This window comes from Struthio camelus, chromosome 13 (genome assembly GCF_040807025.1).
Source record: "Struthio camelus isolate bStrCam1 chromosome 13, bStrCam1.hap1, whole genome shotgun sequence".
In the NCBI taxonomy this organism is placed as follows: domain Eukaryota; kingdom Metazoa; phylum Chordata; class Aves; order Struthioniformes; family Struthionidae; genus Struthio; species Struthio camelus.
The window spans coordinates 15289166-15305931 of record NC_090954.1 but is presented as its reverse complement, the minus strand read 5'-3'; the positions used below and the strand labels follow the sequence as shown (position 1 = coordinate 15305931).

The following is a 16766-nucleotide window of genomic DNA, read 5'->3' as shown; positions in this document are numbered from 1 at the left end:
GCAGCCTGACTTTACAATACAGAGGTCATCTTTTGATTCTGTACTGAATAGCTAGTATAGTCTCTGTTCAGGGAAACACTTTACTTTTTGCACAGCCAGCATCAGATTGTGCTTTGGTGTCGCTTCCTCAACAGGAATTACGTGTTACTCCGTGAACTGTCCTTTTGAATCTACTTAGTCTTCCCCAGGGGTAAATGACGAATCTTTTAAATAAGACTGCCAGGATCCTAAGTGTTGGATCATGACTGATGAAGGGCTTATTTCCTTTTCTCTGTGTACTGATAGCTAGTGAGGAAAGGACTCAGTCTTTAACTGAAGGTTTGGTATGCTCTCTCCTGTTTTGTATGCTTTGCATTATTGAGATGAGGGATACATTAACCTTTAACTAAAGTCATGAGTGCTCTCCCTTGCTGGAAGAAGGCCAGCTTGCACAAGTGAGTGATATGGTCTCATATTCCTAATAATTTGCTCCTCATTATTGCATCTTATTCTTCAGTGCCACAGGCTTTGTATAGGCATGAGCAATCCGATGGTTAACTAGGGAAAAATTCTTTGAGTGACTGAATCCTGAACTTCAGAGACCTTGACAGAAAAAATCTAAATATTTTGACTGAAATACACTCAACCTGAGGAACTCAAAGCCCTGATTTAGGCCGAATCTCATATTGATGTGTATAAAACCAATTTGGTAACATAGGGAAGTTCCAGGTGAAAACAGAAATCCTGAATGTATAACATCGGTAAATGGAAGGAACTAACAGAAAGCTGTTAAATCACTGACCACCACAAAAAAATGATTGTTCAACGATCTGTCTGGCACCAGCTGCAACATATTTTCTTATGAAAGGGGACTGACCCATTCAGGCAGTGGAAACACTCAATATTTTAAGTAGAGAAGCAAAAGTCGTCTCTTTTTATCAGGATACTTCCAATTCAGTGATTTTTTGAAGAATAGGGTAATCTTCAGGATGATTTTAAAGATTTAGACCCCAACCTTGAAGGTTATGTGAGTGCGCCATTTGACTACAAAATGAGACAATGCAGAGGGTTATGGTGATTATAATTGCTTATATTTAGACAGCTGATGAGTCAGCTTAAAGATGAGTCTAGTCCTTGATGCATGCTTTTAACAAACTAACCACAAGACAACTGTGGAATTGAGTGCAGCAGTTTTATTGAAAAAGTCCACAGGTGTGTGCAATTCCTTTATTAAAAGGTTTTCAAATACATTGGACAAGGAGCAATTGATGATCAGGAGTTATACCTTTTTTATACATTGTTATTTCCAAAACTATACAAACATTGGAAAACTTTCCTTTTCCTCCATTTTAGCTATTAATAATTCTATAATGATAAGTTATATATCTGCCTTTGCAATCTGCAAGCCTACTTTCCTGAAGGTGACATTTTACATCTTTGAAAATAAAAAATAAGTCAGTAGTATTTACATGTGCTTAAGGTTGCATAATTGAGTATCATATTGGTTCTGAAAACCAGTGGATAAATAGATTTCAAGATTCATCCAGATGGGTTGAAGGTTTTAAATGCACACAAACTGCATACATATGGTTTAGTAGCTAATATGCCCTCTGTTCCCTTTTATTTTCAAGGTTATCTATAAACTGTGTGCTAGCCATAATAAGGGTTTGTTTTAGTAAAGGTACTCACAGAGTGAAAAGCAGCACTGACAACAACTATTGCTGATCAAGGACATGAATGGGCACTGAATTGTATGTGTATACACGATGAAAGTTTAATGTTTCAAAATGAACTTGAGGTTTGTATATAAAAGTAATGACTAGAAGAAAAGCTATTTCCTGGCCTGGATTAAAGACAGAAAGAAAGAAAAAAACCTTTGTGTGAGAAAAATAGTAAAGCTCAACATGGGAAAAGAACAGTAGAAGCACATGGACTGAATTTAGTAGCTGATCTTGCAATGCATAATTACTGGAAATTCGGCTGAAATACGGCAACATTATCAATGGAAAATGAAGGCTACAACAGCTGCAGACACATACAGTATACTTTATAAACTATTATATTGGCCATACAGATTTGTCTACATGTTACTTATTTGAATCCTTAAGGCTTCGCTAATGTCTTACATGAAAGTGCTGTCTGCTTGGATCTTCCATGCATGGGGGAAAGGGGTAATTTTTCAAGGAAAAAATATGATTGTTATCCACATTTCAATTACAATAGCACATCCAGAGACACAAAATAAAAGACAATACTTTATGGTACCTTTGTTTCATTTATTTTGGCCCCCAAAAGATGCATGCACTAGACTTTATGTACTATAAGGTACTGAAATATTTACAGCATTGTACATGTGCTCTTAAAGGGATAGCAAAAGGAAAGGTCTGTTTTTATCTGGGTGGGAGTAGAGGTTATTTTTCTAGCTTAATAATACCTATTCAAAGTGAGAGATGACTCTTCCAAAAAGAAAAGCCCACAGAGAATAAAGCTATAGCATAATTATAGCCAACGTTAACAAACTGTACAGTACTTTACCTGGGAATTCTAGTCGCAGTCACTCGTGTTTGAAGTGGCAGTACCAACTGCTAAGTAGTGTTACCATGCTCTCCTTGCCCTGTCTGCTCTGCTCGTCTCTATTCCAACAGGTATAGCTGTATATAACCTGTTTCTATGATTTTTATTTCAAATTGTTTCAACATGTTGAATGGATATTTAATTCACAATAACCTGATGGCAATTTTTGGACAAATGATGTGATCGATATTTAGTGGGTTATGGCACTAAAGAATTCAGACCACTATAAAGCGCGTCATAAATACTTCAAGTGGACTTAGAAAGGAAACCATCTCTCTAAGAAATTCAGTGAGTAAGGCTCATATCACTGATTTCATTCTGCTTTTAAAGGTAAAGATATGATACCCAATACACCAGGTTAAACAAACAGAAGGCAGTTGGGAAGAAGATGCGAGCATAGGAGTCCATTTTGGCAATGCGGATGTGTATTCTGCCATGCCTCCACGCTCCCGTTCGACAATCCTCAAAGCAGCAAAAAAAACTGGCACAGTCCTTGCCATCGAGACACTCATACCCATATTCTTCATCCCTTTCTTGGAGGTGTGTAGCATTGTTCATTTGAATAGTAGCTGATCGAGGCCGGATGTCAATTGTAGGTGCCTGGGATGGAGCGGCAGAAAAAGAAGAAGATGTGGGAGGGAAATACACCGTTATTATCACCAGTCCACTAGGGAAATAGAGACTAATGGTCAACATGTGAATGATGATTCTGCGTGGGGTACACAGGAAATTGCTGAGGAGTTCTAATGGGAACACTAACTTGAATTTATTCAAATTAGTTGCATAATACACTTCAACTTTAGAGGTAAGCAGCACAAATCAGTATACAGTTAACAGCTATGGACAATTAGCTCCAATGCCAAACTAAGTAAACAGTAGAGGTTAAAGGAAACATTCAGGAATGTAATTGATGGTATTTTGAATTGCTTTTGTTTTGTATTTTACATAGCTGCTTGATACATGAAGGCATTTTGGGTGTTGCACATGGAAGGAACTGAAATAATCAACTGGAAATGCAGGATTTTCTTTAATTTAGGACTGGTTCATGCTGAGACATGGGCAAATACTATATATGAGGAAAAAAAAGCAACAATTGGGTCTTCTGAATTAAGGTTAGGAGAGGCTCTATAACCCTCCAATAGTTTGTGCAAGTATATGCAGTTAGCATCTACTAATGTTCACCAACTAGAAGGTTGCTCTCAATTTTATATAGTAACTGTACATATATGTTTGGAATGACTGAAGCAAATTAAGCATTTATAACTCATCTGAGCATTTGGTGAACACTGGAATGACAAAGACAGGCCTCGGAATTTCTTGCTGATAGTTATTTGAATAAAATAACAACAATTCCATCTCATGAGTATGCAAATTTATTGACTTTCATTTTATATATATATTTAGAACAAAATCTCTGCATTTCTGAATGAAGATAAGATTCAGATGTATAACGTAGCTGGATATATTTGCTAAGAGCGTGTTGATCCAGTGACAGCATTAAAAAATGTATGCATCTTGAACCCTTTCAAAACTCTGACTCTTTTGCATAAGGAACAGCATTTGAGATGATGACATTGAATTTTGTTGACGTTAACATCAGAATAGATTTGGTTTTGTAATTTTGGTTAAAATCACAAAGGTTAAGAAGAGGGCTTAGAGATGAGTTCTAAAAGGGTGTATTGCAGGTTTCTGGTGTAGCTGGTGGCATTGGATCCCATGAGCAATTGAGAAAGAGAGAAACACAAATGTTTTGAACATATTAAGCTCTCTCAATTCATGTGATCCAATAATGTTTGTCACTCTTGAACTTAGGGTAAGTTCAGAACAACAGTGAATCAGTATTTGGGCTGCTGAATCAACTCTACAAACTGTTCCGAAATATATAACCGTTCTACTTGATTAGGAAGTTACCTTGAGTAGAATGCTTAGGTGTCTAATTAAAAACAGCAACAACAACACCACTCTCATATAAGCTCTAATAGTTAAATTCAGCAGTCGCATGCAGTGAATTTCCATTCCAAAAAACAATATACCTTGAAGGAAAACATCCGAAGAAGCTTTCATTTTGTAGACAGAAAAGAGAATCAGAGGGTTTTTTAAATTAAAGAAAGAAAGAAAAGAAAGAGACAAAAATAATGTAAATTAAAAATATGTTTCTAAAACATAGTAAATCTAAAAGGACTAAATTTATAGAAAGGGTGGGGTAATAGTCATTTAAACAAGTATCTATAATATTAAAAAAAAACATTTTTGCCTTCTCACTTTCTTGTAACTACATCTGGGCCAAAGGCCTAAGGTATCAAACTTCTTTTAGATCTTTTCATATTTCCTGAATATTCCCGTCTTTTGTGTGGGACTGTTTTGAAAGAGGAGACCATTCACATTTTATGAATGCACCTTGTAGACCAAATCCTTTTTTCTGTAGATAAGGTTTTCAACACTCTACTCTTAGGTTTTCTAGATTCTGGGTTTAGAATCCAGGCTATTTTTTCAATTTCTGTTTGTCCCCAGAAGTTCACAGATAATAACATAAAGTATTATTAACATAATTTACCCTAATATGGGTATCTCTAGATGGGATATCTAAACTTCAGATAGTTATCCTTTTATTGCTAGTGAAAGACATAGGTGCATAAAGACAGCTATTTATCTCATTGCCGAAAGGCCAGGATGAGTCACCCTCCAGAAATGCCTGTTTGTTTCTTTTGACCAGAAGAGAGGTCTATGATAAAATCCAGCTTTAACGTATCTGAAGTTAGATGAGAATTCTTCCTCTGTAACCTCATGGATGACCTTCTGGCTGTTTATACACTGTAGAGCACATCTATTATTTTTTTAGAATGTGCTTCTCAGCACTCTTTTAAAGATGAAATAACAGTAACGTGTAATGAAATGTTCTCTAGTTAATACATCTCTCTCTGTTGGTTCTTTTCTGCTAATGTCTTGAAAGATATTAGGAGAGCAAAGCCAAGTGTCTGCAGTGTTTCCTTGGTGCCTGAAACGAACTTGAAAATATTCTCTACAAATATAAAGCTCTTATATCCTTCACGTTTTACACAGGCACGTTTGATTTTTGAATGAGATTTTCACTACTTCTTATTCCCTCTAGTATTTTACAGTAATTCTTTTCAGCACACTCACAGATTGTAGTCAACAGACTTTTCAGCTCACTTGCAAAAGGCGAGAAGTCTGTCCTGAACTAAATAAGCAACAACCTTTTTCCCTGTTTGGGCAAACTTCCCAGCCTTTATAGAAGTTGTTTCCAGGATTCCTTATATTGGCTATTATAGATATTTTTTGTTATTCTGTACCATCTACTCACAAGTAACATTGCAAACTGCTAACCACATCATTTTTTCGAAGGGAGAGAAACAGATAAAAGAGGGAGAGAATACAGGAAAAGAAGATAAGGAAACAATGAGAAGGAAACGGATGCTTAAGAGGGAATTATAAAAAGCATATGCCATAGTCTGAATATAAAAGATTAACTGTAGTCCTGATAATAAGAAAAACAGAATCAAGTCAGTAATACAGACATCACATTAAAGGCAGAGAATATCACTAAAGCTAGGACAGAGAAACTGATAGTTCTGCCTTACAGGGCACAGCAGGAGCTCTGTTTACGACATAAGTACTGATTTGGGGGATAGTTGTGATTTGCAGAACACTTTGGTTGGAAGGATTCTGAGAAATTCTAAATTCTAAGAAATTAGTTTATCTGGCATCCAGACAACTGTAATAGACCTTTCATTCTCAAGGTGAAGGTTTACATTTCTATTAATACCAAAGAAGAATATATATGTAATAGCAAAGTCTAAAATAAAACAAGCATAAAGTGGGATTTAAATGTTCTCTCAGAAAACCTAACCGAGTTTTATACCATGATGGTAAAAAAGATACATACTGGATTTTTCTTCTTTTTGTCTTTATCCTTGCTTGGCTTTCTGTTGCTGACAAAGTAGTGTAAAGTTCCATATTCCACCAGTGCAGAGAAAACAAAAATAAAGCAAACTGACACAAAAAGATCCATTGCCGTCACATAGGAGACTTTGGGAAGAGATTTACGAGCAATTGTACTTAGAGTGGTCATTGTCAGGACAGTCGTGATACCTGGTAGACAGAAAACAACAGAAATATTATTACTTCAGGTGACAAAGAAATTTTGTCAATTACCTCATGCTGACTGGTTTTGAAGGATGCCTGGAGCTCTGACGTATAGCAAGGATAGTAAAAAGCACATGCCAAGCAGTGGATTGTAGATTCAATGAGAGCTCCAGGGGAATAAGAGGGAGCATGAACCATCTTTGCATGGTCACTGCAAGGCCTGCCTTGCAGGATGTTTTGATTAGAAGGATTCTGATTCTAAGAAATGAGTTTTTTAGTTTGGTTTTAGGAGTCCTTTTGTTTAGGGACTTAATTTAATGTAGACTGAGAAATAAGAGAACTTGTGTCAGAGGAAGAAAACCGCGGTGGAGAGAGAATAAAAATATGCCTAGCATTTTAGTCCGTTCTTCAAAGTAATCTCAAGCCCACATTCCTTAAACTTTTTGTGATATTGAGGTCAATTTCTTTTGTTTTTAGTTGCTGAGTAAAGATAGCACTGTCAGTAAGAAACACATTTGTAGGTATTACTTGAGAGAAATTCATAAAAATTCTTAAGAAAGCACTTAATCCAGTAGGAACTGCAAGAGGACATGTGTATGTGATTGCATGTAGGCCACTTCAAATGAGAAGTGCTGTTCTGTGCCTTGCCATCTCTTCTCCTCTCAGAACATTTTTCTCTGTATTGTTTTATGAAGAACATTAAAAATGCATCAGAACAGCTAAAATCCATCACATTTATACATGGCACATTTCATACCACTGTTTTTTTGGCCCCTTTACTTCCTCAGTGGTGCAAATAGACTAGTTCTCAATAGAGTTGTCTATATTGTACATCTGAGCAAAATTAAAAATAACAGCTCTATATATTTATTGATTTTTATGCTTCTTGATAGCAGCTTTTATAACCTATTTTTTGGAGGAAGAGTGCAAAAAGGCAATAAAACGCTCAAAACATTCTGTCATGGGAACCAGTGGTCGTCTAGTCCTGTGTTCCTTTCAAAGGAGCTCTGGAATGAGAATGTTGTTTCTCATTTTACACTCTCATGCTCTGTATTGTAAAAATGAAAACACAGAAGTGAAATGAAAATGCAGAAGTAAAAACTAAAATGATTCTTACACACATAGATTTAATGTAGGAGTAGAAAATCAAGTGTTTTTAACTGTTTCCGCAGTCATAGGAGCCTACCTTGCTAATTCTCTTATGGCTTACGCCTGCTTTCCACAAGCAAACTTACCTCTCCCTTAGTTTATTTGTGAAACAGTTGCTGATTGTGTAGAAATTGCTAATTCTGATTAATTGTATATCACGTTCGTGGCAACATGGTGTAGGAATTCAGATAGTACCAACAATTTCTGTTGATTTTTGTGATCTGAAGGCTACGTTTGACCTATAGTCCCTAAAGTAGAAGTCAGGGTGTGCTATACTGTGGCTTTCCTACTGGTGTCATGCAGACGGCCAGAAAGATTGATTCCTTCTTGGTATTGATTTCATTTGTATTGCTAGTTACCATGATGTGGAAATAGAGCAAACAAAACCAAGATGTCCCTGACCCTAAATCCAGAAATGTTTCTCATCTTTTTGATTTTTAGAAAAAGTACTGCTGTCATCAGAAAAGAAACTAATTTTTGTTGTAGCCAATCTGCAATATACAGAGTTAGGATCTAACATAGCAAAAAGGAAGAGATGCAAATGTTATTTGGATTGTGTTCCACCTTGGAAATGAATGCATCAGTCTAAGTGATAAGAAGAACTTGTGTTAAATTAAATGTCGCGCATTTACAAGCTAGTGATCTGCAGAGGTGTCAATGATACTTGAATAAAAGTGGGAAGATAAAACAACTCACCCAGTGATGTTCTGGCTGGAACTGCATCCTTGTTAATCCAGAAAGAGACCCAGGATAACACCACAATAAGTGTGCAGGGAATGTAAGTCTGAATAGTGAAATAACCCATTCTCCTGCTCAGGTTAAAGTAGACAGACATGACTACATAGTCTCCTGAAAAAGAAAAACATATAGAGATAGAACACATGTTAAAACCCCCATAAACTTTCTAGATATTAGGTAGGGTACGTTCTGTTTTTGAGTTGTGTATGTTAGACGTTTTCACCAGATGTACTGAGGCAAATACATGCATATCCCTTCTTCCGTGCTGGTACACCTCGAGAACTGGTGGGTTTTCCACACTGTGAAAGTGAACACTTTTGCAGGTTCACTTAGATGACTTGAACTCCAGTTTCAAGGGTAACCTCTCTTGCATAGCACAGCAGGTTGCTTTCTTACCAAGTCATTCCTCATAACTTGCAAATGCTTAGTATAGTCCTGCTATGGCAGCTGAGTGTCTGGTGGTGGTCCAGTAAACCTCCCATTCCCCTGCTGCTGCCCGCAAATAATGCATGCTTTCAGATGTACTTTCTCAATTATTCATGTCCTCAACTCTTCTTCAGGGCAAGGCTATGTCACTAATTAATTTTTGATTTGTCTGCAGATCTCCTCTCTTATTGTCTCCTCTTAAGAGAATTTGAACCGACTTTTCCCAAGAAATTTCCAATTTATTTTTTCCTATCAACCTACTAAGTAATTCTTGCTGTATTCAGGAGCAGAGCAAAGGTTCAATTTTGACTTTTTTTCTTCTGAGCTAAAAAAAAAGAGAAAACAGATCTCATCTTTACTTCAAGTTATAGCTATCCTGGGAAATCCTGATTCCCAAAGAACTGCAGAACTCCAGGCTACAGAAGACTTCATTCCAATTCTGTGAAATGCAATCCAGAGCAGTCTTGAACTGAGACAGAAGAGAGTTTGCAAATCCAGTACTTTACTGAAGACGTCAGAGAAACTCTGTGGCTCATGTCTGTTTTGCTTAGATCAGTACCTTTACTTAACGTAGAGTTTTAAACATATGTTTTAAGGCATAATTAAAATCTTAATTTTCCCAGAATGACTCCTCTTTTTTGCTGTTCTGTTTTTTTCAATGCGAAGATCCATACCCATGAATTAACTTGTTTGAAATTTACTTATATTACGTTATTATCAGACCAAACACTTAAAACTAATGATGTGCAGTCTATTAAGTAGATATTACTGAATGCAAGTAACATGTTTTAATAACTATAGTTGATTCTTCCCTTAACTTACAGATGTATTTGCATTGTATGTGTATGTCCTATATATACACAAAAAATATTGATTAGGACTACCATAAAACTGAACCCATAACATTACAGTATAAATCATTCCTCTCTGTGGATCATATATTAACTTTCGGGAAAGTAATTATTTTGTCCATTTTGAGAATTAATTCCTTTATTGATTTACCTTGATATATACTATTAATAGCCTTGGTATTTCAAAAGTGGCTTTGTTTCTGCTATATTATGGTAGAAATTACTTTAAGCAGTAGCTGTATTACTTCAAAGCAAACAGACTCTAAGAGAAAGCCTTTTTCATGCTCAGAGTTATTCTATTTCTTTAATGAGACAAAAAATTACCAGAAGAAAGAGGTGAAATATAAATCAAAACATATATGAGACTATAAAAAGGTACAAAAGATTAATTCAGGACTGAAATAAAAATCATCTGTTTGCTTTCTGCTCTTGCTTCTTTTTCTGAAGCTGTTGCAACTGTGGTAGACTGTCTTCTGGAGTAGCTGAACCGATGTATCAGATCCTACTTTTTTAGTGTTTTTTGTCCACATTTTTGGTCCTGCACTGGGACTGGTCTTTCTGGACAACAGTTTTGGTAGTTCTAGCGCTCTCATCTTGTAGGATCTTTCATTCAAAAGAATGAAATATCAGGATCTAATACACAAGCCAGCACGGTTGCTTATCAATATTAGAGGAAAATCCAAACCAACGTCTGTGCTGAGAAAATAAACATAAATCCAACTAACCTAGATAAGGGCATACTGTGAAGACCTCGTGTAGAGGCTCCTTCTTCAGTAACAATATATGCAATCCAAGCCAAATGTGGATGTGAATAACAGATGAATGTGTGTGTGTGTGTATATATATATATATATTTATCTATACACACACATATTTATATGTACTGTAGCCTCAAATGGTCTTTCCATTTTGTAGATCTTCTGCACATACACTATTTTTATCAGATTTTCTCTAGAAAACCGTGGAGATGTCTTTGGATTTTCCCCTTAATGCAAGCAGTGTTTTTATATAGTAAGCTATTACAATAATATTTTAAAAATATTCTGTGCATTATTTTAAAATAAAAATACATTTTTTCAAAATGTAGTACGTAAGAACTTTTAAAATGTTAACAAACTTGTTCAGTCCTTGATCCATTCGGCAGTGATGAAACATTACCTGGAATTGTCACTGTTATGCCAATGATGCACTTCGGTGGCCAGTCCATTTCCATAGAGAGATATCCGTGCCCTGTCACAGAGTATTTGCTACGCTTTCTGGAGACGATCTAAGTGGAAATGTTTTATATCTCACTGAACACAATTCCCTCTGTTTTTTTTTTTTGGTACTGGCCGTCTTAGCTAAGTATTTAGAAATAGCTAACATGTTCCAGAAAGGTAAAAAGCGATGCAATTGTTTTAGATTTGTTCACATCTCACAGATGTCATTGCTTCTTCCTATATACAAGGCCTCTTTAAAGAACTTATTTAGTTTTTATAGTTGTGAGATTGCTGTTGAAGCAGCATAGTTCTCAGCCAGCCCTACCAATCTTCTGGGAGAGAAAAAAAAAGTAAGACCCCGTTTCAGTAGAGCTGAGCCAACAGCTGAAGTTCAGCCTTGAGGACAATCTGAAAGAATGTTTCTGTAACTGCAGACACATCGGGACAGTTATTGCTCTTGGAGGTTCAAGGGATGGCCGCAACAAGACTGTGAACTAAAAATAACAGCTGGGTTCAATTCAAATCTCAAATTGCTAGTTGTTAATGGAAATGTTCCCTTTGACTTAAAGACTTTACCTTTGGGTGAAAATAATGCAGTCGCCATTACATAAAAGTAATGTAATTACAATTTGTAAAATGCAAATAATGTTTTCCGACCTTACAGATGGTAAGGATGTGAAGTTAAGGCTTCTCTACAGTAAACCCCACAGTATAAAAGAGCCTGAATAAGAATTCCTTTCAGTGTATACTGAGGACTCTTGATGGCATGTAGACACAAAGAAGGATATCTGTATCTTCTCTGTTAATGAAGTTAAATTATTCCACATAGGTGTCTGTTCAGCACCCCAAGAGATGCATCTTTCTCCACGGACTACATAAGAAATACTGATTCCTCAGTAATCTTCTGAACTGCACATGAATCAGATGCCTAAACCATACTTTGACTTTTCGGAGAGAATGCTGTTGGAATGACCTGGTTGAGATGGTGGGCTTTGCTATTGTCGTTGCATTCATAGCAATATACCATTCTGCTTTTAATACAATAATTATCCTTTCTTTCCTAATGGATATACACTTAAAAACCCCAAAATACTCCAGAGTTTTCCACAGGAAACACTTTATAGCAGCTCCTGATGTTTATAGACAAAGCCCACAGAAGTATCCTGCCAGACCTTACTTCTCATGGCAGTCAATGCTTGACTGAAGGAAATAAAAAGAAACCAGGTGAACTCTAATGGGCTTTAAGGTTTCTACTAATGCAGAAGTTAAATCAGAGGAAGTCAAAATTTAAGTATCCAACATAACTTGTCAGGCAGTGTGGAGGTGGCCAGTCTGAGGAATCATTTGAGGATATATACATTTTTCTGAATTCGATGTTGCCTTTGGATCCAGAGGCCTATTGGTGCTACAAACACTCTGCTGTGTTGTGAATTCCACTATTTCAGAGAATCTTACTGAAGAAAGGAATAATATTAATTCCACAGAGAGGTTTTTTTTTGTTTATTTGTTTCCTTCGGAGTTTGGGAAGTGGGATCTACTGATGGTTTTCTCCAGGTAAGATAAGATAAGATGATTTCTTAAGGTAAGGTAAGAATGACAAGCATAAGATAGGAAATGGTGTAACAAAGCAAGCCAATAATTCTATGATGTACTGAATATCCCCTCCAACCTTGAAGTGACATAAGCAATCTTAAATAAAGCAAATGGAAAAACAGGACTGAAGTGGTAGAATGTGCTAGGAAAGGTTGCCAGGTGTCCCCTAGTTTATGTAAGTGGTGTTGGAGTGGCATGACTACAGGCCCTTTGAATATATGAGATTTTGAGTAAGAAAAGCACTCTGGAAATAATCAAACACATAATACTATAGAAGTATACAAGTTAGTGCAAGGCTGAAGATAGGCAATTCAGGACCTAATACCAGTTGTCATAAAATGCACATCCAAAACACAAAGTGCATTAAGTGCTACAGAGTCTATGGGCTAGACAGTACTTTGTTTTAATCCTACTTTTCATGAGTGAAATCCATTACCTCTGTAAGAAAATCTTTGCCCAGCCCTGTTTATCTATGTTTGTTTTCTCTGACTTTATTCATGGCCCCCTCTGCTCTTCAGCAGGGACCAGCTTCAGTACGCTTTGTCTGTTACTTACAGATTATCTCTGTGCCTGAGGTGATTTGCACTCCTAGCGTGATGCCTGTATGAAGCTGTCAAACTAAGACATTGCTTTAGTCAAAAATGACCAGATGATCTTCACCACAGTGTCATTCACTAGCTCTCACTTGGTAAATCGCTAATCTTTTCATTATCACTTTGTCCCCTTTCCCTGATCTCTGGCTCTTGTTTACCCAGTATTGTCTAACACAGCAAGGAGGCTCCTCAGCGCTGCCAGATTGCTGTTTGGGGGCTAACATATGTTTGAATTTTTCTAGAAATGAATGATAATGCGACCTGGCAGTATCTCTGTGAGTAAGACAACATACTTAAGTGTTTAACATTACACACCCTGATTAGAAGATTTTAGATTATTTGGCCTTTCACTAGAGATTTTCCTGCCATGCTCTGCCCTGCCCCTTCTGCGGTGTGTATAGTTACTATATACATGTATAAAACAATACCTTGATAATTTCCAAATTTAGTTTACATTGAAAATGCTTATTTTTAATGCAAATATAAAATAAATCAAATCAGTTCAAATTATTTTTAAAGAAAAATAAAATTTCCGTGGAAAAAATAATCCTATTAGATAAAAAGCAAAATAATTAATCCTTAGTAATACATTTAGATTCCCTATGTAAAACCTATAGCCTATTCATCTTTATTCATCTATGTAGGTATATATAGATAGATATCGTCCTGTTCTTCTGAAGATGTAATAAGCAGTTAATCAGTTAATCAGTTTCTTCAGTGCAATGTATTTGAAATGCAGTCCCTTGGGAAAATGCTAACCAGGTTATGCTTGCCCTCTTATATAAATACTCATATCATGATTTCTACTAGATGCATGTTCCCACCAATTATGTTCTGAAGATCAGGAGACCCAGGGCAAGATTCTGACTTGTGAAACAGCCTCTTAATGCTGCTGCTCTGAATGGGAAGTTGAAGATTTCTTTTGGTGGCAATAGCCCCTGATACACACAGAAAAAGTGCACAGGCCTTAAATCACTTCTTGTAGAGGAGGAGATATTTTTGAAAAGGAGATGCATACTGTCCGTATCCAGTGATTGTGACCATAGTAAACCATTGTGAAAGGGTTTATTTCAAACCCGTGCTGTGCCATTCCAAAATTAGGATGCTACGCCACCCTAATTTATACAACATCAAAGAAGACTGTGCTAACTTCAGAGCTTGGGAAGTGCTTCTTGCTATACACTTGCATCATATACTGAGCTGTGTGTTTGAATATCAGGATTCAGGCTCTGTTAGGCCTTAAGGGAAGGGAATTCCTGATTTTAGGAACCATCTGTGTCTGTGTCCTGGCCTAAGTCCCAAAGGTTCAATAGAAAGAATTAGTAGTGCCAGGAAGCATAGCCAGGGGGATGTACACTGCACTTAACTGATTTAATCAGCACAGTGGGTGTGATTCTTCATTGCTTCGTAGTTGTGGAATCATTTATACCTGTGTAAAGTGAATGGGAAATTATACCTATTAGTACTCTCTTTATGCATGTTTAAGTGACTATGCAAAGTGTGAGGTACCGGGGAAACAAGCATCTAATTTGTACTCGGAAGTGATTTGGAAGCTAGCACAAATGCTAGGGAAAAGAACAGCTTTCTAACATCACAGCAAATTGGTGCCTTGATTACAGTTTAGGTAGCAACACTTATAGCTGAGGTTGTCTTACTCATACTGTTATAAGATTCTCTTTTCCGTTGCTTAAACACTACTATATTTAAAATATTAAAATATTAAAATAACCCCGAAAGACCTTTAAGAATTCCCTGTTGGTCACCTGGCCAAGTTTGATTTTGTTTGTATGTGTCATTTCATTTCATTGTTAGAGTTTTGAAGTGGAGAAAATTCATTGTTTCATTTCTGTTAAATAGGAGGAGTTTGGAACAGGAAAGTGGGATTAGGTGAAGGGCTCGCCTGTTTACATGTTGGCATTTCTGTGAAAATATATCCACGTGTGGCTAAGTTACAAGTTTCTGAAAATAACCAACGTGTCCGTAGACAAAGGAGGCTTATTAGAGTTTATAAGACAACTGTATCCTGGCTAGTCCCATACTATTTCTGTTTCTTACCAAGCTACTGGCCCCTGTGAAGGGCAGAGGCCCTTCACAAAAGCAGATGGATGCTTGCGCTGTAGAGGTTTGTGGTGTACGTCGTGCAGTTCTGCTCACACTCCGTTGCTATGTTAGACCAGCTGCTACCTAAATTCCCCAGAAGTTCTCTGCGTGCTGAAACGTGGTAGCTGCTCGCCTCATGCGGCCGGCAATGCACGGGCTGGTCTCCTGCCATAACTGGCCATGTTCTGTCCCAGGGTCTGAACAGGATTTTGCTTGGGTATTTGGTTACCTTGAGGATTTCTGCTATCCTTTAATACTAAGAACATCTGCGTGGGTTTTAATAATTCTGATAATATTCATAATTTTCACTTCTTATGCCTAAAAATGTAAAAATCTGTGGAGAAAATACTATAGGAGCATACTGGTGATGAATTAATAACTGGCAAAAAGATGCTACCAAGTATCTATTACATCTTTCTATAATTTGTACTTTTCATCTGTAAGGTGCATTTGTGAAAGAAGTCAGAATGGCAGAGCTGGGAACTGCCAAGGAAGAAAAGAGGAAAACGGTCATGTATGAACCAGACTGTCCCCAGGTTTCTCATTCAGGCTATCCCTTGTTCTTTAAGGACTGATCAAATGACTAGCAACTGGGATTAATGCAGGGCACTGTTTATCTGATAATTAGTAGGCATAATTTTGTTAATGCAGCCAACAGCAGCCACATGGTGCATGCAGACCCAGACACACACCAGCTGTCTGCATTGCCAACAGGTTTTTTCTCTCCTAATTTTAAATAGAAAACTAGAAAAGAGCAAACAGTCAAGAACTTCTTTTAAAAGGTTTGCTTGGAGAACTATATGAAAATGTAGCTAGAAATGGAACCTTTTCACCAAATTAGCTAATATAAACAAATACATTAAAAAAATGACTTATCCTGTGTGGAAAACCCTATTCAGTCCATCTGTCTGGACAGACTATACATAGGCAAACAGCAAATAAAAAATAATGCCACAGGAGGCCATTATCACCTCAGAAAAGAAAAGAGCAATGGCTGTGAGTCTGCCAGTGGAAAACAGGATCTTCGTTTTCTAGGATTATTCCCAATATTGATTTATACAAACTTATGCAAACACAGCAAATGACTTTGATGGCCATGTTATCATAGGAGCACTTGTGAGAATAAATCCATCTCCTGTATGATAGAAATATTACCAAAGTATTATCACCTTTGCACTATACATAATGAGTATAAGCTACCTAAATTTTTAATGAGAACAATAGTGGCAGCAGAATTCATCTTCTTTTCCTCATAAATAACTAATAGATACATCCCTGTTCCATCTCTCCTTTACTGTTAACATAGCTGAAGGTTTCATTTGCTGTTATGCAGAGAACCCAGTTCACACTATGTTTTTTTAAGAATGAATAGTAGTATTTAACGGAAAAGATGTGGTTTCTTATTTTTAGTCATAGTACATGAAAATGCCATTAAACTAGTAGCATGTGGTTTCTATAGC

At 36.7% G+C, this 16766-nt stretch overlaps 1 protein-coding gene across 2 annotated transcripts in view; it reads right to left on the bottom strand.

Moving 5' to 3' along the window:
• Positions 1-1157: 1157 nt before the first annotated feature.
• GABRG2 (gamma-aminobutyric acid type A receptor subunit gamma2) overlaps positions 1158-16766 on the bottom strand; it is a 73482-nt gene continuing 57873 nt past the window's right edge. Inside the window, exons 7-10 of one of the 2 annotated variants that reach the window (XM_009690271.2) lie at positions 8503-8655; positions 6458-6663; positions 4587-4610; positions 1158-3153 (exon numbers count right to left, since the gene is read on the bottom strand). In XM_009690271.2, coding sequence (XP_009688566.1) covers positions 2878-3153; positions 4587-4610; positions 6458-6663; positions 8503-8655 — 659 coding nt within the window. In that variant the 3' untranslated portion in view covers positions 1158-2877. The remainder of the gene's footprint in view (positions 3154-4586; positions 4611-6457; positions 6664-8502; positions 8656-16766) is intronic. The other variant, XM_009690272.2, reaches the window with a different exon arrangement.